The sequence below is a fragment of the Micromys minutus genome (genome assembly GCF_963924665.1).
Source record: "Micromys minutus genome assembly, chromosome: 22".
NCBI classification, from domain to species: Eukaryota; Metazoa; Chordata; class Mammalia; order Rodentia; family Muridae; genus Micromys; species Micromys minutus.
This window is the reverse complement of record NC_137957.1, coordinates 42,860,897-42,883,793: the sequence shown is the minus strand read 5'-3', so window position 1 is coordinate 42,883,793 and position 22,897 is coordinate 42,860,897. Positions and strand designations below refer to the sequence as shown.

The following is a 22,897-nucleotide window of genomic DNA, read 5'->3' as shown; positions in this document are numbered from 1 at the left end:
TCCTACACACACACAGGAGTGCCCGTGCACACACAAACACAGATGCAAATAACTAAATATAGAAAAATAAAATCCAACCCAATAATATACGTTCTTCGCAGTTCACCCATCAAAAGCTAAGGCATCAGATAGTATCTAAAACCGTTAGTTTGCTTTGCCACAGTCGGTCTACCTGTGACCTCAAAAATGCATTTGGTAAATGCCTTGATTAGTGACTTTTTTTTCCCCAAAACTAATTATACCTCGTGTAAGAACGTCCAGAGTAGACTATGTCATTTGGGGCAAGCCGAATGTGCATTCCCTAGCCACGATCTTCCAAATTTTCTTACAAAGATAAACTTGAGAGAAGAGCTATGTTGTTGTTTTTTGACCCAGCAGGCTGCCCATGGGCATACCCCCAGGGGCAGCCAGGGCTGGTTACCTGTTGATTGGGTGGGTCCCACCCAGAGGAGGGCCGAGGGCCCAGAGGGCAGGGCCCGTGGCGCACGCGCAGATGGGAGGCGCGCGCCTGCCCTTGTCCCTCCGCCCTCCAGGTGGCGCTGGCGACCCGCCGCCGCCACTCCGAGGCCAACCCCGGGCGGCGCCGGGCGCCTTGCGGGCCGCGGGTCCGCCTCCGTCGCGCCGAGGGCGTGGGCTCCGGGCTCCCGGAAGCGGCGGCCGCGGCGTGGAGCCCAGCGGGCCGTCGGTCGCCGGAGCGACCATGCGCGGCAGCCGGGGGCTGTGAGCTAAGCGCGGCGGCGCGGCCGGGGGCCCCTGAATGGCGGCTCGCTGAGGCGGTGGCGCGGCGCGGGCTCCTCCCGGCGTGGGGTGGCGGGGCCGGGGTGATGCTGCTTAAGCTCCTGCAGAGACAGACCTATACCTGCCTATCCCACAGGTATGGGCTCTACGTCTGCTTCGTGGGCATCGTTGTCACCATCGTCTCGGCTTTCCAGTTCGGAGAGGTGAGTAGCGGAGCCCGAGCCCCGGAGCCGCGTGCGCAGCCCTCCCCGACCGAGCCCCGCGGTGCTGGCACCCCGAACCTCCCCATCCTCCTTGCAGCCTGGGGACCACCACACGGCCCCCGGGTCCCAGCAGCTGTGAGCGCGCATCCTCTCCCCGGCTGGCTTGCAGGCAGCTGGACTGGACGCCCGGGCCAGCGTGCGTATGGTTCCCCTGCCTTCAGGGTGTCCCCAAGAGTCCTTCAGTCCTTTGATTTCGGCTCTCAGGCCTTGCGCTGGTGAAACTCTCTCCTAGGGTTTGTATTTTTCTGTAGCGATCCTTCATTCGGTGGCCCTCCCTCTGATCCAGTCCTGCGGTGCCACCCTATTAATCTTTCACCTTTGACAAAACGCCTTATTTTCTTGTTTCTCCTGGATCTCAGACTGTCGTAGAGCACACGCGGTTTTGCATGTAAATTTTGCAGAGTGGAAGGGGAAAATTTTTTTAAAATTAACTTTCCTTTTTCATAATTGCTCCGTACGGGTGCTTGTCAGCGGCTGGAGGGAGGCCTTACTAGTGAGAATGCACACGCGGACGGGAAGCACCAAGTGCTTATCTCAGACGAACTGAGAGCCGGGGCCCTTGTCAGGTGACTAGGACTGCCTGCAGGATCTTGGGCTCCAGCCCCGGACCTCTTGAGAGCCAGCACAGACCCTTGCGTCACGGGCTATGGGCTACGCTAATACGTTTTAAGTCGCTGGTCCTTTTTGGACTGAGAACTGCGCTCAATGGATGTGCAGTAAAGCAGTTTGTTCAGACTGTAAACTCTTCAAAGGGCACAGACAACCGGTTTGGGAGGTGTGAGACACCAGGTTAGATGAATTTTATCCTCCTTTGGAGGCATACCGTGAACATTTTGGGACTGCATTTACTCTTCGGTTTAAATTTCGGTTATCTGATTCTTGGTAGTCTGATTCAGTATTCTGCAAAGGGTGTGAGCAAGTCAGAAATGTGTGCCATTCAACCAAACACTGCCCCTGGAGACAGGTAGAGTTTGAAATCGTCTCCCTGTTTTATCTATTTGCTTATGTTTTGATAAGAGGTTTAAAGGGTTTTATCATTAACCGAATGCCTTTAGAAAACGGCACAATACACATGTGTGTGCTCTGAGCCTGCACCGAATTGTAGAAGTGTGGAATATTTTAATATCCCACTACCTCCTGATCAGTCTGCATTTCATGTCTTGTAACTTGATATGTTTATGCATAGTTAGTGCCTTACTACTTTTGGATGGCTTTTGATTTCTAGAAAGAGCCTCACTAAGTTGCCCAGGCTAGCCTAAGTTCACAGCCTTTCTTTCGAAGCCCTTCTGAGTGCAAGGGTTCCTGGTTTATGTATTTACCCTGGTTCATTTTAAGTGAGCTGCTTACTAGCCAAGATGCAAAATACACTTGTTACAGCCTTGAAGAGTTTTAGACAGGGTCTCAGTGCACAGCCCAGGCTGGGCTGGAACTCCCTATGTAGATCAGGCTGGCCTTGCACTCGGATATACCTGCCTCTGCCTCCAGAGTGCTGGGATTCAAAGTGTGTGGCAAGAGACCTTACCTGGCTTGTGGGCACAGATCTTGAGGTTTAGATTGAATGAGAGAAATACGAGTAAAGAGTGTCACCAGGTAGCAGGAGAGGTGGCAGCTGGCCTGTGGCGGGAGGAGGGCTGGGGAGAGCTGATCTGGGTGTGACTGGTAGCTCCAGTTAATACTAACCATGAAGATAAGGAACATACTCCTTACTGGGCAGGTGATCTCCTAACTGCTCTACACACTTATTTCGTCTCCACAGCATCATCGGGTATGGGCAGTGGTATTATTACTTAACTTGCCTCACAGGTTATGCAGCTGAGGCGTTTGCCTAAGTTAACACAGCTCGTTCTCAGCAGATGTGGGTGCTTCACACTTAGACCACTAGCTTTGACGCCAGCCTCATCATAGCCCCTTAAAGATCTGTTTATCTACTTATTTTATGCACATCGGGCTTTTGCCTGTATGTGTGAGCAAGGGTGTCAGATCCCTGGGAACTAGAGTTACTGAGACAGTTGTCAACAGCCACGTTGGTTGCTGGGAATTGAACCCAGGTCCTCTGGGAAGAACAGCCAGTGCTCCTAACCACTGGGCCATCTGGCCAGGCCCCAATAATCCCTCTTTTAAAAAAAAGGTTTTATTTCACATACATATGTACATACATGTGGTGTACATGTGTCACTTTGTGGTTCTCTCTGCACCCTGTGGTTCCCAGGAGTCAAACTTGGGTTAGGCAGCAGGTTTCCTCTTCCCCAAAACCTTTCTTTCCCCTGCTGAGGACAGAACCTGTGACCTGGTCCATCCCAGGAAGGAGCTTTACCATTGCTCTCCACCCCAGCTCCTGATGCTTTCTCAAGCAGCCCAGGCCTTGTTTCTCACATCTGGGAAAAGAAATCCGACCCCTCTCATCTTCCTCTTCTTTAAAATAAAGGCAAGACACTTTTCTTATTAGGGTTGCTGGTGGAGATCAGTGGTAGGGAGAACTTCGTCAGATTGATGGAGCACAGAGCAAGCCGTGGTTCAGCTGTAATAGTTGATGTTCTCACCATCAATTGCCTTGTCTCAGTCTCTACTTTGAACTGTTTCCTTGAACTAGGACCTGACTGTGTAGGTAACACCCAGTGTTAACTACTTGGCTGTGTAGGTAACACCCAGTGTTAACTAGTTGACTGTGTAGGTAACACCCAGTGTTAACTAGTTGGCTGTGTAGGTAGCACCCAGTGTTAACTAGTTGGTTGTGTAGGTAGCACCCAGTGTTAACTAGTTGGCTGTGTAGGTAGCACCCAGTGTTAACTAGTTGTGATACATATAATGGTTAAGAGGGTCATTGTTAAATTGTGAACTCATTATTTTCCTCCTCTTAGTGTAAGAGGTAAAGTGTGTGTGTGTGTGCTTGAGAGAGAGAGTGTGTGTGTGTGAGTGTGTGTTTAGACAAGGTGACTTGTACCCCAGGCTAGCCTCCAACTCAACATGTGCTTGAGGGTGACCTTGAAATTTTTCTGACCCCATTGCTTCAACCTCCCCAATGCTAGAACTGCAGTTGTTATAATATATAGGATTATAATTTTGTTCTTGAATTATTAAAGTTTAAGACCTCTATGCCCAGTGCTGGGATCTAATCCCAGGTTCCATGAATGTTAGGTAAGCACTGTATCAGTCCCTGGCCTCCACTGTCGCTTTTTAATAAGCCGTCTGAACACTTGTCCAAATTTTGAGGAAAAAATGGAATCAGGTACAAGATCTACTAAATAATTTGTTTTCCTTTACAAGTCAAGCCGAATACTTTCTAGAAGACCCCTGGAAATCTGCTAAAATAGGAATAAAGGTGACAATCTAGGGTGAAGTAGAGATACTAGTCTGAATAAAATAGGGACATGACAGCTCCAAGATATAGTTGAAAAGAAGGGTTTTTTAAAAAATATTATTTTATTTGTTTACATTTCAAATGTTGTCCCCCCCTTCCCTGTCTCCCCGAAAAGAAGATTTTTTTATTATGGGCATGAGGGAGAGAAGAGCCAGAGGCATCTGGAAGAGTCCGGAGTAGGGAGAGAAAAAGTAGACTGAACCTGGCCATGGGGTGAGGGGAGGGGAGGGGGCGAGGGGAGGGGGCGAGGGGAGGGGGCGAGGGGAGGGGAGACACCGTGAGAGAGAGCCCGGGGAGAGCAGAAGGCTGACATGGCAGGGTTATGTAAAGAAGGAGGGGGTGGAATGGGGAGAGTTAGGGGAGCCTTGGCCTCTAACAGGTACTTGTGCTGTTGGGAGAGCCTGGAAGCCCCTCCGTATTCTAATAGGCACCACGCTTAAACCATTTGTCCCAAGGGTGAGGGCAGCAGGGAAGAACTTGTCTATTGTGAGTCACGTGCATCTGGGAACCTGGGCTTCTTATCCTGAGCTCTAAATGGTGTCCGGAAAAATCCTTCACGGACTTCACGGACTCGTTCATGAATGTTTGATTGTGCTTGGTGTGGTATAACGTGTCTGTAATGTAAGCACACAGGGGACAGGCTAGAGAATTGAGCCGTGGAGGCGAGGCTGGGCTGCACAGTGAGACACCTCTGGCTTTAACTTTAGCATTTGTTCTTCCTTATTATAGTTGATATCCTGTGTCTTTAAGACAGACTTTAGAGAGGAAAATGTATTTCTGGCCCATCGTTTGTTTACAGTCCACACACCCTTTTCGGAAACTTCTACAACTACTACATTACCTTAACATTAAGTTTCTGCACTCTCTAAAGTGAAGGGCGTGAACTTTTCTACTCCTTGAGAAAAATACCGACTATAAATAGACTCTCGTCAGTTAGCTCAGGTTTTACCACCAAACAAGTTCAAGGCAGGTCAGGTAGGCTGCCCAGTGAGGAACAAAACCAAAACTGGTGTTTGCAGCTCTTTAGACTTTATGTTTGTGAAAAAAACGAGTCATAGGTTGCTGGGACGTGAGAATTTATATATGTGTGCCTTCTCTTATATGAACATACCACTTTCTTATGTAAACTGCACTCGGAAACGAAATTAACTCACTTAAGAGAGTCAGTCAGCGAGGTTAAAGTCCGCCCCTGGTCTATGAGAATTTCCCCCTTCCCTCCCTCCCTTCCTTCCTTTCCTTCCACTTGATCTTGATCGCATGGTAAATGAATGAAGTACTACTCTTTTTCCAATGATAAAAAGGGATTGGTTGAAAATGGGATCCAGCCAGTTACCTTACTGACCAGTTTCTTAACTGGCCCAATTTTGAGAAAGAATTGTGTTACCGTGTTTGTACTTGATTAGTTTTCCAATTTAACTGTTTTTGTGGGTTCTTGGTCAGAGGCAAAAAAAGGGGGTGGTGGCAGAGACTCTGTAAACAGTGAAGCAGAGACTCCATCTGAGGGGAATTCCATTCCCTGGCCTGCTCAGTGCCCAGCTGATCCTGTGGGTTGGTTGGCTACTTCTCTTTTAGGTTTTATTAAAACGGAATTATTTTGCTAGGCATGGTGGTGTACACCTTTAATACCAGTGCTTGGGAGACAGAGCCAGGTAGATCTTTTGAGTTTGAGGCCAGCCTGGTCTATGTGTATAATTAATTGCTGGCCAGCTAGGGCTATGTAGTGAAACCCAGTCTTACAGAAATTAACTAAAACAACAACATGGTTTTGAAATTACCAGCCAGCATATTCAAGGCCCCTCCCATTTTAATATTAAAAAATGTACACTATTGGAAACTTCACTTAAGAAACCTATACTGTGGTTGGGAGTTGGAACTCATGTAAAAGCAGAAGGAGATCCATCTGGTTTACACACATACGCGCATGCATGCACACACACCACACCCACATGTGTGTGCACGGGTAAAACAAAAATATAAAGATATATGAACTATAATCATGGAATTTGTGCTATGGAGAAAATGCTAAAGATCATAAAACTTTAAAAAAACATAACTGTTTTGGGGGACGCTACTATCAGATATCAGACACTAGTTAATTAGCAAAGCAGAGACTTTGTCTCAGTCACTGCTCAACTCTTGGTGAATGAAAATTGCTTATTAACCTAAAGGTGCCAAGTGGAGGGATGAATTAAGGGTGATTTTTAATTAGCTTCCTTTTACTCTGTGCTAATGAAGGTAAGTCTTATATTCTGATAGAATGTGTGGTTACTTTGTGTCTCTTAAACATAATATTATTGGAACTTGTTCGTTCTGATGTTCTGAAATTCATTTTTGCCCTAAGGAGATTTTCCCAGAACCCTGAGACCTGCACACGGTATGGCAGATGGTCAGGACTTACCTCAGCCTCTGCCTCTATGGCAGTGGTGATGGGCCCTGGGCTCTGTCTTACGTGTGACCCACGTCCAGTACATGGCACACCCATTTTGGGCTCCAGCTAGGGAGTGTGAGCCAATTCCAGGCCATCAGCTATCACCTTCCCCTGAGAACAGTTAGCTCACAGCCCTTTGTATTTCTCGGGTGTGAGGCAGGGCTGGCATTTACCAGCATCACTGCTGAGTGTTTTCCTTGGGCTGGGGGAGATGGGAACAGTTTCTGTTCTAGTCCTTGGATGGATGGATGGATGGGTGGATGGATGGGTGGGTGGGTGGGTGGGTGGGTGGATGGATGGATGGATGGGTGGGTGGATGGATGGGTGGATGGATAGATGGATGGGTGGGTGGGTGGATGGATGGGTGGGTGGGTGGATGAGGTGGAGCGGCAGTTACAGAATGCCAGTGGCTTCTGCAAAGCCTCCTAACCTCAGGGCGTTTATGCCATGATAGGGATGAGCTCCCATTGTATAGAAAACTCTGTGTCTTGGTCCATTACTTACTCAGCCCTGGAACGTGGTTGTATTTGGTACTTCAGAAGAAACTCGTGTTTTTATGTTTGCAGCAGCTCCTCGGTTGCAGCTGCCCCATAGTTGATGTAGCATGCTCAGGAGATAAAACTTAACTTCCCGTCCTGTACTCAGCAGCCTGGGCTCAGAGATGACGTCGCTGACCTTAGAATTCTGCTGTCCCCACAGAGTGCCAGGCTCATTCATTCAGTTAGGAAATACTTAACCAGGCCCCTGGGGACAAAGTCATCCAGGAGAAGACATGGTACCTGCTGACGAGGAGCTTGTGCAGTGAGGCATTCAGGGCACTCACAACTCTACCACAGTTGTGAGCAATGCTGCAAACGTGCAGAGGTGGGAGAGAGAGGCAGTGAGAACACACCTGTCTGGTGGCCTGTCAGGATGGCTGCCTTGATGCTGTATAAATCAACAGTAGGCCAGAACACTCAGAGGACCAACCGAGAAGGGCAGGGCTGACTCAGGCATTCTCACTTTTAGCTTGTGATATTTCCTCCAAGGGATGTTAAACAGCATCTGGAGAGAGACCCTTTATATTGCCCTAGCTGAGCATGGGATGAATTGTTGTGGCTGGCTTTAATGTGGAGAAGCCAGGGATTCTGTGAATATATGGGACAGTGCCCATATAATGTTCCATATGGGACAGTGCAAGGAATGGTCCAGACCCTACGGCGGAGGTGATGATACTGAGAAACTACCATTTCCCAACCAGAGAAACAGAGTAAAGGCCTTGACGTTGGAAAACAACCAAAGAGGGTAGATGAAAGAGTCATGGGGAAAGGCCTGTCACCAAGTCCAGTTGACCTGAGTGTGAGTCCCAGGACCCATGGAAGAAGGAGAGATCAGATTCCTGGTTCCCACAATTCCCTGCCCTCTTTATTGTATGCTGGGAACTCACAGCCCTCTGCCATATACAAAATAGACAAGTGAGAAGATAGATAAGGAGGTGTGTGTGTGTGTGTGTGTGTGTGTGTGTGTCTGAAGACCCTCGTGGCTAGAGAGAAAGCTGGTAGAAGGGTATAGTTGTAGTGACCTTTGCCCCTGTACTGGGGATTTTGGTACAAAAAAAAACCAAAAAAACCTGCCAGGGTCCCTTATCAGTGGTATAAGATTTGAGAAATCCTGAGAGATTGTGAGAACGGCTATGGCATGGTAATCTGCAGGAGTCTTGGGCTACACTGGGGACAGGGCGTGGACAAGTAGGTAGAACAGGATGCTTGCCAGCTACTCCGCTAACACCTCGGTCAACAAGAGTAAGCAAAATGGGCGGCTGGCTCCCCCAGCCCCTAACGGTAGGAATACTACGGCATCAAAACGTATTTTTGTTCACTGACAGTGCTGGCTGTTTTTCTGTCAACTGGACACAAGCTAGAGTCATCTGAGAGGAGGGAAGCCTCTATTGAAAAAAACATGTCTCCATAGGCTGGTAGGCCATTTTCTTAATTAGTGATCAGTGTGGGAGGGTCCAGGTCATTGTGGGTGATGCTGTCCCTAGGCAGGTGGCTCTGAGGTTCTATCGGAAAGCAGGATGAGCAAGCCAATAAGCAGCACCCCACCATGGCCTCTGCATCAGCTCCTGCCCTCAGGTTCCTGCCCTATTTGAGTTCCTGTCCTGACTTCCTTTGATGAACAGAGATATGGAAGTATACGTGGAGCACACACCCCTCCTCCCCAAGTTGTTTTTGGTCATGGTGTTTTGCCCCAGCGATAGTAACCCTAACCAGGACACTGATTGTGACTAAGCCTAGTGACGACAGGTGGGCTAAATGCTTGGTAGGAAGCATCCAATAAACACTAATTAAGTGCCATATGTCCTCTCTGGGGAGCTGTTCTAGCTGTGATGTTCATGCTGGCAGAACTGGGAGCCCCACTCAGCTGATTCCTGTCAAGTGTTCCCGAGACCGCAGAAAGGCTCACAAGGCCTGCCTGGGTGAGCCGTATTCTGTTCCCGGGATAGCAGAGGGGCAAGCACTTTGTTAATATGGCTTACACTTTTATAACCACGATGTAGATGTCTCCTCTAGTGGTTCCTTCTAGGACGCAGCCAGCCAGTGTTTGTTGTGGATGATGTATATTTACCGTATGCCCCTTTAAACCTTTCCAGTCTCGGGACCGTTCGCTCCAGTCTTGTGATGCAGATGGCAGTATCTTCAGCAGGTGATTAGTCAGCCTGTGGTTGATTCATCCACACAGCTCATTAAGCAAGAAGAAGGGATCTCAGAGACATCCTACAGACCAGGTGTCATTCAGACAGAGGGCACGGCTTTCGTGTGGCCCGCTTTTAAACTGATTTCTAAGTTTGATTCTTCTCTTAGGATTCTAGTTAATCCTTTCTCCTTGATGTGCCTGTTTACCCTTTATTAAAAGATGCACTTGTTTTTTTTTTGTGTATGCATTTATTTTCTATTTTTTAATTTTTTTTTTCCTTCAAGTATGTAAGTCATCTTCTAGTGCCCTTGGAGGTCAGAAGGAGACATCAGATCCCTTGGGACTGGAGTCACAGACGGTTGTGAGCCCACATGTGGGTGCTGGGAATTGAACCCAGGTCCGCTGGTAGCATAGCCAAGTGCTGCTAGCTGGAGATCTCTCCTGCCCTTGTATGGCTGCCTTTCTTTCCTTTATGTCACCCGAGTCCCTTAACCTCATGTCCATTTCTCACTTATTTCCACTTGATAAAAATCCTTCGCTGCAATTTCAGAAGATGTCTGCACGGAAGGTGTTTATTGTGGTCAGGCTCTCGGGTAGGACTCCACCTGTGCTCGAGGAACTCACAGTCCAGTGGGGAGACGGCCAGGAGAATGGATTCAAGTCTTTGCAGGGCAACCGTGGTGAAGAGGCCGAGTCAGTTCAAAAGATGTTGACGGAGAGGACCGCAGTCAGAGTGAACAGGACATAGAGAAGAAAACCAGAAATGGCGCAAGAGTCAGAGGCGCGGTGGGAGGAGGGCTGCTGGCACCTCCAGGGTGACCACCGGCGGCTGCACTGGCTCACAGAGCTGTGAGCAGAATTCTGAAGACAGTTTGGAAGGTTTGTTAGCCACACGATGAAAGGCAGGCACAGTGACTTTGATCTCCTCCAAGGGTGAGTTAAACCCACGTGAGAGGATGGAGATGGTGGCACGGGAATTGTCTGTATGAAGGGGTTGGCCGCTGATCACTGGGAATCTCACACTGGCCACTGTGAGGGATTAACTTTTGGTTAGGGAGGAGGTCCCTGTGTCACCGTCATGTCTATTTCTGGGCCGGCATCATTTCAGTGAAGAGTGACACCGCCGTTGACCAACCACTTATGGTCTGAACCTAGAATGTACTTGTTGGGTCCTTAACTTACCCCTTAGCATCATCAGAACACAGAACACCCTGGCAACATCAAAATACCAGGCATGATGGGACCCTGGCCGCAGCCCTTTGAAAACCTTTAGAAACTACAGTTGAAGCCTGGTGGTGGTGCGTGCCTTTAATCTCAGCACTTAGGAGGCAGGTGGATCTCTGTCTTGTCAAGCCAGCCTTGTCTGTCTACAGGGCTACTTCTAGAACAGCCAAGGCTACCTAAAGAAGCCCTGTCTTGAGTCCTCCTCCCCCAAACCCCAACAAGGCACTGATTTTTTTTTTTTTAAGAACAGTAGTACTGTTTGGTACTACTAAGTCCTGGGATATCTAGTCTCCGGTTCTAGGTCACCCAAACAGTGTTGGGTATGGGTTCCATCTCAGACTGGGCTTAAGTCAAATCAGTTATTGGTTGGCTACTCCTCCACGCTTTGACCACCATTTGCTTTATTCTACCCTTGCTGTAGCATATCTCACAGACAGGAGACAGTCATAGATCCAAGGGTTATGACTAGTGTGGTGTTTGCTTCTCATTTGGTAGCATGCAGTATACCCTCTTATACCAAAGGCATCAGAGCACTGGTCCTCAGCCTTCCTGATGCTGCAACCCTTTAATACATGTGCTGACCCTAATTATAAAGTTATCTCGTTACTACTTCATAATATAAAGTTATCTCGTTACTACTTCATAACTGTCATTTTGCTGTTATGAATCATAATGTACATACCTGATATATAGGATATCTGATATGTGAACCCCAAGGAGGTCACAGCTTATAGGTTGAGAACTGTTGCCCTAAAACCCAGGGGCAAAAGGTTCTACATAGGCACAAGCTTAATTTCTCCGTGTTCAGTGGGTTGTGTGGGTGCTGTCTTCATCAGTGAGACCTTGTTGTCAATTTATGGAGAGCAACCTACAGTCTTGGCAACAGCCTGGCTTGTTTAAGGATTCCCAGTGGACCCCCTTGGCCAACAACTCAATTAGATGTAACCCAGTCTTCGTACTGGAAGCTACGTTTGGTGGTGACAAGAGATGACCAGTTGGGACTCTGTCTCCCTCATTATTGGGCAATATCACTTAGCTTGCTTTCATGTATGTATATATTTTAGGAGGTTTCTACTATATTAGGGCTCCATACTACCCCACAAATGGCCCTTAATCTTAGCTGTCTCTCCCTGTATTTCCTCCCTGATCCCCCTCTTTCCTCCTGCTCATCTGATCCTCTCATTCCAACTCCCCACCCCTCGTAACCATCTCCCTTAACCCACACCCACCTCTGTGGTTCTGTGGTCTGGAACGTGGTTATCATTGTCTCAGCAGCTGAAACACATAAGGTAACACCAGATTTTCTGTCTGGGTCTGAGTTTCCTCACTCAAAATGATTTTTTTTTTTTCTGGTTCTATCTGTTTGCCTGTAAAGTTCATGATGTCATTGTTTCTTTGAACAGCTTAAGTAATGCTCCATTGTGTAAATGAACCACATATTCTTTATGCGTTCTTCTGTTGAGGGATATCTAGGTTCTTTCCAGTTTCTGGCAAGGCACATAGTTGAACAAGTGTCTGGTAGGATGAAGCATCCTTTGGTTATATGCCCAGGAGTGGGAGGGCTGTGTCTTGAGTCCCATCGTTCTGAGGAACCACAGTGGCTGTACAAGTTTGCACTCCCACCAGCAGTGGATGAGTGTCCGTGCCTTTTACTCCACATCCTCAACAGCGTGGCTGTCACTTGTGTTGTTGATCTTGGCCATTCTGACAGGTGTAAGATAAAGTCTGAAAGCAACTTGATTTGCATTTCTCTGATGGCTAAAGATGTTGAACAATTTCTTTGTTTCTCAGTTATTTGATTTTTCTCTTTTGAGACGTCTCCGTTTAGATCTGTACCCCCTTTTTAATTGGTTTTTGTTTTGTTTTGTTTTGTTTTTTGATGTCTATTTTCTGGAGTTTTTTTTTTTTTAATATATTTTGGATTAGCCCTCTATCAGATGTGTAGTTGTTTTCCCATTCTGTAGGCTGTTGCTTTGTCCAAATAAGGGACCCTCAGTTTCATAAGGTTGTTACAGGATATTTGAACCTGTTTATTGTTAGGGTGTGGCTCAGCCCTTACTACACACCTTTAATCCCAAACAATGAAGGTAAAGTTAGTTTGTAAAAGGAAGCAGCCATGTTTGATAGTGACTAATTGAGAGTCAAAGTGCCAAATCTGGGGAAGATATGACAGAATAGGATATGCCCAACTCACAGGAGAAGAGAGAGGAAAGGGAAGGCACTTAAGGGAGAGACAGACAGAACAGAAGAGAGCACAGTCCAGGAATATGGCAGAGTTTGTGGAGACAGTGCAGCAGAGTTGAGAGGGAGAGGAGAGCAGCGCAGAGGAGGAGGAGGAGGAAGAGGAGGAGGAGGCAGTTTTACCGGGAGAGTTTTATAGACACAGATTGAAGACAGAACAAGCTAGACATGGGTAAAGAGAATGAGAAGGAGCCAGATTAGATTGAGGCCAAGCAGAGCAGTTAATGAGAGGCCATTTGAGAGAAGCCAGATTGAATCAGTCAGCCGGGAGAGGAGTCTGAGAAGAACAACTGAGTTGAACCAGCCAGCCAGAGTTCAGAAAGAAGGAAGGGTGAGCTTACTCAGCAGCAAGTCTCAGAGGCTGAAAAACATTCTAGGCCTAGATTTGATTGTGCAAAGGCTAGAAGCTTCCAGGACTAGGCCTAGGTTAGCAGATGGAGGCAGTGAGCCTCCCAGACAACAGTTACTATAGGAGAATCCGTTACTTTTACCCGGTGTCCCATTTACTAATTGTTGATCTCAGTCTCTGGGCTAACAGTGTCCTGGTTAGGAAAGTCTTTTCCTGTGCCAGTGTGTTCAAGGCTATCTCTACCTTTCTTCTGTCAGGTTTAGTATATCTGGTTTTATGGTTAAGGTCTTTGATCCATATGGAGTTGAGTTTTGTGCAGGGTGATAATTATAAATCTGTTTGTATTTTTGTACAAGCAGACATCTAGTTTAATCAGCACCATTTGTTGAAGATGTCTTTTATCCAGTGTGTATTCTTGGCACTTTTTTTCCCTCTAAATCAGAAATCAGGTGTCGGTAGATTTATTTCTGGATCTTCAGTTTAATTGCATTGATAATCATGTCTGTATTTGTGTGGTGCCATGCTGGTTTTAGTATTGTAACCTTATAGTACGACACTCTTTAAAGATCTGGGGGACCGCCAGTGGGAGCGGGCACATGGAAGATGCATAGAACATGTCAGCTGATGTGACCCTTGGTGAGGTCATACACCCTCCCTTCCATCTACTGTATCTTCTGAACAACCCACTAGCCAAGAAAAAATTTGCTCTCTTAATTTTGTGGTTTGTTTTTCAAGAGAATTGCTATGTGTGTACTCAGTAAATTGATATTCATACAGTTTATACTAGTGTAAGTTGGCACACCTGTATTTCACAGTGTAGATGACATTTTATAGCTTCGAGTTTGGCTCTGTGTGATATCAGATAGAGCACGTTCCCTCTGCGGTTGGAGGACGGTTGTATGCACGTCTGACTTCAGGCACTGTGAGGATAGCAGCATCCTGGATCTTGCCAGGAATCCTACAGCCTTTTATCCATGGACAGCCATCCGACCTCAGCAGAGGAGCAGAAAGCTAGAAGGCATGCGGCAAGGAATCCTCCAGAGTAGTTGGGAAGGGGCGAGCTTCTAGAAAGAGGACCTGGTCAGCTCTCAAGAATTAAGGTAGAGCTAGCAAATGTCCTGGAGTGGACAGCAGAGGCCTTGATGGGCCACAGTGATGGGTGAGGACTCAAGTGGGGGAGTGGGCTGAGCAGAAAATAGAAAGGAGGAAAGACCATGAGATGCATGGGGCCATATTGACGAGGCCTGGAGCAAATTGTACAGAATAGGGTGTTTGCTAGGAAGGTATTTCCTTCCTCAGTGCTCAGGAACAGAGAAGACGAGACCTGTGTACAGATATCTGCGAATATCCATCCGGAGTCAGTGGAAGCCTCACTGTAAGGTCATGTTAGTCTCTTCTGCCATTGGTCTTCTTATGAGCTCTGAGGAGAACCCTTCCCAGACTTTAGGGGGTGCATAGGCCGTCCTCCAGAGCTTCTGCTAACCCATGCGCTACAGGGCAGCCCATAGTCAGGGCTCAGCTTCCCGCCCTAGCTTCGAATCTCTCCTGGTATCTACCTATTCTCTGCTTGAAAAAGTCAACCACAGGGGGCTGGAGAGATGGTCCAGCGGCTAAGAGCACTGGCTGCTCCTTTAGAGGATCTGGGTTCAATGACCAGCCCAGATGCCAGCTCACACCTGTGTATAACTCTGGTTCTTGGAGTTTCGACACCCTTACACAGACATACACATAGGGAAAACATCAATGTACATTTTGGGGACTAAAAGGAAGAAAAATCCAACCACACAGATTCCCTTAAGTAACCCGCCTTCTTCCAGCTTGCTGACGTCTTTCTCGTTGTCTTTTGTATTGAACTGTTAGTTTTTGATGCACAGAAAGTGTTGGTATTTTTCTTTTTCTTGTAGGTGGTTCTGGAATGGAGCCGTGATCAATACCATGTTTTATTCGATTCCTACAGAGACAACATTGCTGGGAAATCCTTTCAGAATCGGTAAGACAGGAGTCGTTTTGTAGAGCATCTGTTATTTAAATTTAAATAAGTCATGCATTAAATATGGTGGCTAGTTAAAGAGATCTCTCCAGGTTGCTTATGGCAACACAAAACACACCTCTCACATCTAAGGAAATAAATAATTTACTTTTGAGGCCAGTATAAGTAGCCAGGAATATGGATTCTAATTGTACCAAGTTATATGCTCCTCTGTGAAAAGGTTTATGAAGTTTTTATAGTTATGTAGCATAAGAAAATCATAAATGTATTTTTCAAAAACATCAGGTAAGTGGGTGTCATAGGGTTTTATTACTGTAAAGAGACACCATGACCAAGGCAACTCTTATAAGGACAACATTACATTGGGGCTGGCTTACAGGTTTAGAGGTTCAGTCCATTATCTTCATGGCTGGAAACATGGCAGTGTGCAGGCAGACATGGTGCTGGAGAAGGAGCTGAGAGTTCTACATGTTGATCCACAGGCAGTAGAAAGAGACTGTCTGCCATACTGGGTGTGGCTTGAGCATATGTAAAACCTCAAAACCCACCTACACAGTGACTTGCTTCCTTTAACAAGGCCACACCTCCTAAAAGTGCCACTTCCTGTGAGCCAAACATTCAGACACATGTGTCTGGGGGCCATGCCTATTCAGACCACCACCGTGGATTCCAGCAAATTGGGGGAATCTCTGCTACAGGTTTCAGGTGAATGGAATCTATTCCCAGCTTTTGGATTGATGGGAACTAATGATCTGTTAATATATTTTAAATGTGTGTTCCCTGGCAGTGACAAGGCTCTTAGATCTCACACAGAGGTTAGCACTAGATGGCTGTTAAAAATATTACAAACAGCCCAAAAGGCTGCGGCTCCTAATCTGCAACACTCCAACTCTCCATTATCAGATGGTTCCAAGCACTCCTTTGTTTTTTGTGTAGACTTTTTAATAGACGTGTGATTTTGTTCTTAGAACTGCAGGTTGTATATTTCAGAGTATATGTACCCACCTGAAGAAGCCTTTTAGTTCATCCTATTTTGTAGGTTAAAAAAAAAAAAAAAAAAAAAAAAAAAAACTCAGCATCCAAGAAATTATCTTGCCTAGAAGTGTTGAACAGGCTAAGCGTCGAGGACTCATTTTATGCCTCTAGTTCTGTGAGGAACAGGATAGGGAAACTAGGTAATCAATACACAGCCAGTAGGGAGCACTAGCCTGCGTGTGACACTGCTGTCACTCTCAGTCATGTGTGTTGTGTGCTTTTAAACACTATGTGCATTAGTGAATGGTATAAAAACAAGTGTTTAAAATTTCTCACACCTTAACATTTTACCACTGCATTGCTTAAAGGGAACAGAATAGGGTGGTTCTATGTACAAATGCTTGCGACGGAGCCGAGCAGTTATTAACCTAATTTTATGTTGACCCTTGAGTACACACATGCCTTTTTAATTAGTGTTTCTGAATCTGTGGGTCACAACCCCTTTGGGGATTGGATAGCAGGTACACTGCATATCAGATATTTACAATATGATGCCTAGCAGTAGCAAAATTATAGTCATGATGTGGTAATTAGATAATTTCATGGTTGGGAGTCACAACCACATGAGGAACTGTACTAAAGAGTTGCAGCATTAGGAAGGTTAAGAAGATGATGTTCACATTAAATGCATATTGATTGTTTAATTAAGTAGGCACCCTCGGGCAACTGAGTCACAAGCTCAACTAGCCACCTTTTTCATGTTAACTCTTATTACTTTATAGAGCCGACAATAGTATGTTTACTTGGACTTAGTTATTTTTATTCATCAATGAACACAGTGATTTTTGTCATTTCAAGGAAAGCAGACAGTAGTATTCATTAGTAATAATAACATTTGTGTTTTCAGATTTGTGGAACTTGCTTCCAATATGGAGACATTAATAACAGTTTTTGTGATTAGTTTTGGTCTCATCTCTGAAATCACACTGTTTAATATTAGTTAAGAAGATTAATAAAATGTATCAGCATTTGGCAGGTCTACTGGAGACCATTGGTTACCAGTGTGTAATGTTACCGAATCTTGCATTAATAATTGAGATGTTCAATGTGCAAGAAAGGCCAATGGGTTTTAATGTAAAGCCCTAGAATTTTCAGACTCCACACAGCTAACCCTTGGGTTGCTATGGCTGATCCTGAGTTTAATGTCAGAAAAAGTTATTAAAAGATGCCCTGGCCCATTTCTGTGTGAGCTGGAATTTTCTCCAAAAATCCTTCCCTTTTGGTTGGCTAACCAAAGCATCATATGCAAACAGACTGAAACAGGAAGCTGTGAGATGCTAGTAGCTAGCTTGCTTCTGTTAAATGGAACAGAACATTTCAGAAATCACAGAAAATACGGTTTCCAGGTTTCACAGATAGATCCTTTAGATAAAGTGCTTGCAAGTAATTAAAAAAACCCACATGATCCCCAGAACCCTGGGTCAAAATAGCCAGGTGCACACTTGTAACCCCAGTGCTAGGAGGCAGAGATGAGCAGATACTTCCTGGCAGCCTGTAAAACCTATTTGATAAGCTTCAGGCCATCTTGTCACCTGAAGAACTGAATGACCCTGGTGAGTGTCCTCTGGCCTGTGTGAGCACACACATCTTTTACACGTACATAAGACCACAATAGTTTCAGCGTTCGGTTCCCAGACTCAAACCCTTGTGTTGGCAGAGCAGCCATTTTGTCCCCACCCCCAGCCCAAGAAAATCAAGGTTTTCTTGACAAAAGTTATAAAATTAACATGTAAGGAAGCTCATAGCTCTAAGCTGTCTTGTTCTATTGGGAACAAATATGGGAAACATAACTACAACCTATATGCAACACTCCTGTGGACCTTGATGGTTCTCAGTGAGGCCAGCAGAGCCATGTAAGGCTGAGAAAGGTTCCCTAGCTACAGTGGTTATTAACTTTTGTATGCTAGGAGGGTGTGAGAAAAGGGTAGGGGGTTTTTGTTTTGTTTTGTTTTTTTGTTATTTTTTCCCCCTCGCCCTAGAACTTCTGAGTCTGCAGGTCTTAGAGTGTCTCTGAGAACTGAGTTCCTAGCCAGCTTCCTGATGGTCCTGAGGCTGCAGGCCCGGTGACCAGTGCTTCAGGAAAGGATTCGTCAGGAACTGTCACTTCCCTGCTTCTCTGTCTTGCCCGTCCACAAGTTGGTTCTCCCACCCCACCCCCACCCCTGCAAAAAGCTCCAAAGTGATTCTCCCCAACTCACACATTTATGGAGCACCTCCGTGTACCTCACTGCGTGCTTCGTGTTGGTGACGCAGACCAGTAAGCCTCTGCTTTGAAGAAATGCCAGACTTTTAAGAGACGAAAGCTAAGCTGTTAGGAAATACCATTTTCTTTTTTTGTTTTTTTTTTTTAATTCAGTAAGTTTTTAGAAAATTGTTTATCTTAATTTTAAATTAGGTGTATATGTGGTGGTGGTGGTGGTTGTGTATGTGAGTACATTGCCCACAGAGACCACAGGGCACTGGATTCCCTGGTGCTGGGATTGGAGGCAGTCAGGAGTCAGGTGCTGGGGGGACAGCGCACGCTCTGGCTTCTGAGCCCAAGTTCAGCGGTTTTCATGGACCACTCTTGTGTTCTTTCTAAAGACTTTTTTTGTTTTGTTTTGCTTGAGACAGGATCTCAGGATCTCATAATGTAGCCTGGAGCTTGCTGTGTAGACTGGGCTAGCCTCAAACTCAAAGACCTGCCTACCCCACCCTCTGAGCGCCGAGACTGTGGATGTGCTCGCTAAAGAGACTTTAAAAGAATATTGGTCTCAATATGTAGCCCAGTCCGGCTTCACATTAGATTCCTGCCCTAGCCTCCCAAGGGCTGGGATTGCAGGCTAAAATCTTGTGAATAATGTTTTCTTTATTTTTAGCTTGTACTTTGTACTGTAATGTTTAGTGAAAGCTTTCATTCTTTTGCTAGTTTTTTTTTTTTGTTTGTTTTGATTATTGGTTTTGTTTTTTTCTTCTTCTTTTATGGTTTATCTATTTCATTTATGTGAGTACACTGTAGCTGTCTTCAGACACACCAGAAGAGGGCATCAGATTTCATTACAGATGGTTGTGAGCCACCATGTGGATGCTGGGAATTGAACTCAGGACCTCTGGAAGAGCAGTCAGCGCTCTTAACCACACTGAGCCGTCTCTCCAGCCTCCTTTTGTTGTTGTTGTTGCTGTTGTTGTTGTTGTTGTTGTTTTGAGACAGAGTTTCATTGTGTAGCCCTGGCTGTCTTGGAACTTAATCTAGAGATCAGCCTGCCTCTGTCTCTCAGGCTCTGGGATCTAAGGCTCTCCCCATCACCGCCTACCCGCCACTGTTGGGTTCTCAGTGCCATTTGCTTTGAATGAAAAGGAAATCCCAGTTTGTGAGTTCCCTTGTTGCTAGTATGTAAGTCATCCATTGCTGATTTCAAGGCAGATGTTCCTTTTGGGGCTGTCGTGTGTAATGCATGGATGGGTATTCAACCATTTACATTCCGTTTCTACTGCAGGTCTGGGGTCTGGGAAGTGACTTTGTTACTTTTAGGTAGTGATTTGAATACAGTTGTATCACGAATTTGTCACCACCCCTTTTACTCTGAGTCACAGGCTTTTTTCTCAACTGGAAATCAAGAGTGTGGTTATAACTAAAGGCTCAGACTCATCTCTGCCAGGCTTGATTAAAAAAAAAAAAAACCAAAAAAAACTGACTAATGGCTGTGAGCCAGTCATGTGGTCTCCCTCAGGTTTTAATTTAGCCCACGTTAAACATGTGCTAACAGGCTCATTAGAAGAGCCAGTGTGTAAATGACTTATGAACCTGAGTTGTTTTCCTCAGTTGAACATTAGTCAGTATTTCTTGGTTCTAATAAAAACCACGATGAATCCTTCCTTCCATCTTCCCACTGAAAAGTATATTGAATCAAGCAGGGTTTTGGGTGGGGGTGGTTTTGGTTTTTGTTTGTTTGTTTACATTTTTAGTTTCTACATGCTTGACTCTCAAACCTACTGACTAGTGTGAGAACTGATACCTCAAGGTTGTTCTCTGCCCATCACACTCGAGCATGTGCCCTCTCTGCCACATAGAAGCAAGCATCCACACAAACACACACCACAGTAAAGACCACTTGGAGTGACCTTGAATAAGGTGTGTGGGTGTGCCGAGTCAGATGTTAATAGGGAACAAACATACATGCTGAAGAAATCGTAGTTACTGGGGCTACAGGAATACCTAGTGGTTAAGAGCACCGATTGCTCCCTCAGAATTTGATTTCCAGCACCCAGATGGCAGCACACAATTGTCTGTAACTTTGGTTCAGGGGACCCTTTTCTGACCTCTGCAGGCACCAGGCACGTAGAGGTTACCCAGACACACATACAGGCAAATCACCCAAAACATTAATAATAACTGTAATGAGATCATAGTTATTTATCTAACCGGTGCGTATTAACCCACTCCTAGGAGGCACTATTCTAGACCTCAGGCAAATAGTGCTGACCGAGAGGAATCCATTACTCTTACATAGAAGTCAGCTGATCTACAGCAACAGCAGCGTTAGCCCAGATCTTCTTCGAGAAGAGCATTCATTCCAAGGCCACTTTGGACCCTCACAGTTAGGACCTGGCGGAGAGCAGCAACCTGTTTATAAGTCCAGTGTAGCTGCTGGCTACTGTGTGAGGTAGTGTGCAGGGAACGCCTGGAGGGAATGTTTCTGAATACCATTGCTATGGGGAAAGAGCCTGGAGGTGCAAGAGAGAAAAGAAGGGACTGGGAAGGCAGTTCCTCTTCTGCCCTGGGTGCTGGCCATCTTATGGAAGATACGTGTGCCCGTGGTGGTGGTGGTGGTGGTGGTGGTGGTGGTATTGAGTGTACTAAGCCTCCCTTCAAGTATAAAGTGCTGGGGAAGATGCATGTTGTGAGTGAATTCTCTTCCGGGAGAATGGGGCTGAAGAGAGTGGATGGAGGAAGGAAGAAGTGAGAAAGAATGAGCAGCATCCTGCCAGTTCCTAGCCTACGTGGTGAGGGTGAGCGACCAGGTTGTCCTGAGAACAACAGATTGTGAAGCCTAGACTGCTGGGATCACACTCAACCGTGGCACATATGCGTCCTCACTTTCCTGACAAAGCATTTGGGACCCCGTTACCTCTCTGGCCTCCATAGCTAGTTAGGTTCTTCCGATTGATTGCTTGGTTTCCCCTAGTTTCTTGGATAAGCCCGCTAAGTGTGTGTCTCGGGGCACATGAAAATACCTTTTCCTGGTATGTTTCTTCCTCTTATCCAGCTCCCAAACACCATTCTCTACAATGCCATATTCTCAGCACTGTGCTGAAGTTGGAGCCATAGGCCTCACGCATACTGAGAAAATACTCTACCAGCGGGCTGCATGCCTACCCCGAACTGTTTCCCAGTAAGGCCATCTCTTATATCTCCATCTAAAAATAGTCTGTACATAGACCAGTTTTCTATCTTTTTCCCTGTGTCATTTAAGTGACTTCATATCTATTTAATTTTTACTTAGCTAGAACGTAAGTGCTGCATTTCTTTTGGGGGGTTGGGTGGGGGCAGGATTCCGGCATAACCCAGGCTGATTCAAGATCATCCTTTCTTGGGCTTCCTGAGAGCCTTACAAGGTACCGCCAATTCATTCACATCTTCCAAGCAAGATGTGGTGGTCACTGACTATTTTCCCATGAAGTAATTAATCCATGATGCAGTGTGTGTGTGTGTGTGTGTGTGTGTGTGTGTGTGTGTGTGTGTGTATGAGGCTGCAAGAAGAGCAAATGGAGCGTGTATTTCCTTGTTGCTGTGACCAAATACCTGACAAAGAACAACTTGCAGAAAGGAAAGGTTTATTTTGGCTGCTGATTCATAGTGGAAAGGTGTGGTAGCTCCAGGCTTTGCAGGTGGAGCAGTTAGGTGGACCCACATCCTGGGTGCTCCCCACCCCCATATCCCCCAGCTAATCCTACCCTGATGGGCACACTCAAGCCTGGGGACCTCTGAATCTTACCAAGCTGGTAATCAGAATTAACTATTAAAGAGGGCAAGCTTTGGAAGTTGGCCATAAAACAAACCAACAAAAACCCCATTTCCTTCTCCAGGGGAAAGAACCATCTAAAGTGTCAACAGGCAAACTTGAAGTCTGTATCTGCAGAGTAGTGGGATTGTGTGTTTGGGTTTTTCATTTTGTTTTTTCCTAGTTGTTGGGTTGCTTTGTTAAGTCAGTTGAACTAAAGAAACCTTTTGGTAACATGAAACCTGAACAGAAACACTAAGGCCATGCTAGGTCTTGTTCTTAATTTTCAGATGATTTAAAAACAAGCGGGTTGGGGGAAGAACACCATCCTCAGGCCGGGTGCTGAAGGCAGAGGGGTCAAGGGCTTTTCAGCAGACAGTGGCTGCTCCCATGCCGGGTGCTATGCTGCTACCTGAGACTTTGGGAATCAAAGACTTTGGTGCTTGTGTGCACAGGAAGGAGGTATGTAGCTAACTGAAGAGGTGGGAGGTTAGTCATTTAGATGTCATGGGCTCTGGGACAAAGGAAGAGAAGGGTTGGATGTAGAATGTCCATGGGGCACAGAGGTCTGTGGCATTACGTAGGCCACACTTCCTTGGGCTGTTAGATAACTT

At 46.1% G+C, this 22,897-nt stretch overlaps 1 protein-coding gene across 2 annotated transcripts in view; it reads left to right on the top strand.

The window, feature by feature from the left end:
• The first annotated feature begins 612 nt into the window (after nt 1-612).
• The window catches only part of GNPTAB (N-acetylglucosamine-1-phosphate transferase subunits alpha and beta), a 59,346-nt gene continuing 37,061 nt past the window's right edge, over nt 613-22,897 (top strand). Inside the window, exons 1-2 of one of the 2 annotated variants that reach the window (XM_080935908.1) lie at nt 613-941; nt 15,182-15,267. In XM_080935908.1, coding sequence (XP_080792034.1) covers nt 825-941; nt 15,182-15,267 — 203 coding nt within the window. In that variant the 5' untranslated portion in view covers nt 613-824. The remainder of the gene's footprint in view (nt 942-15,181; nt 15,268-22,897) is intronic. The other variant, XM_080935910.1, reaches the window with a different exon arrangement.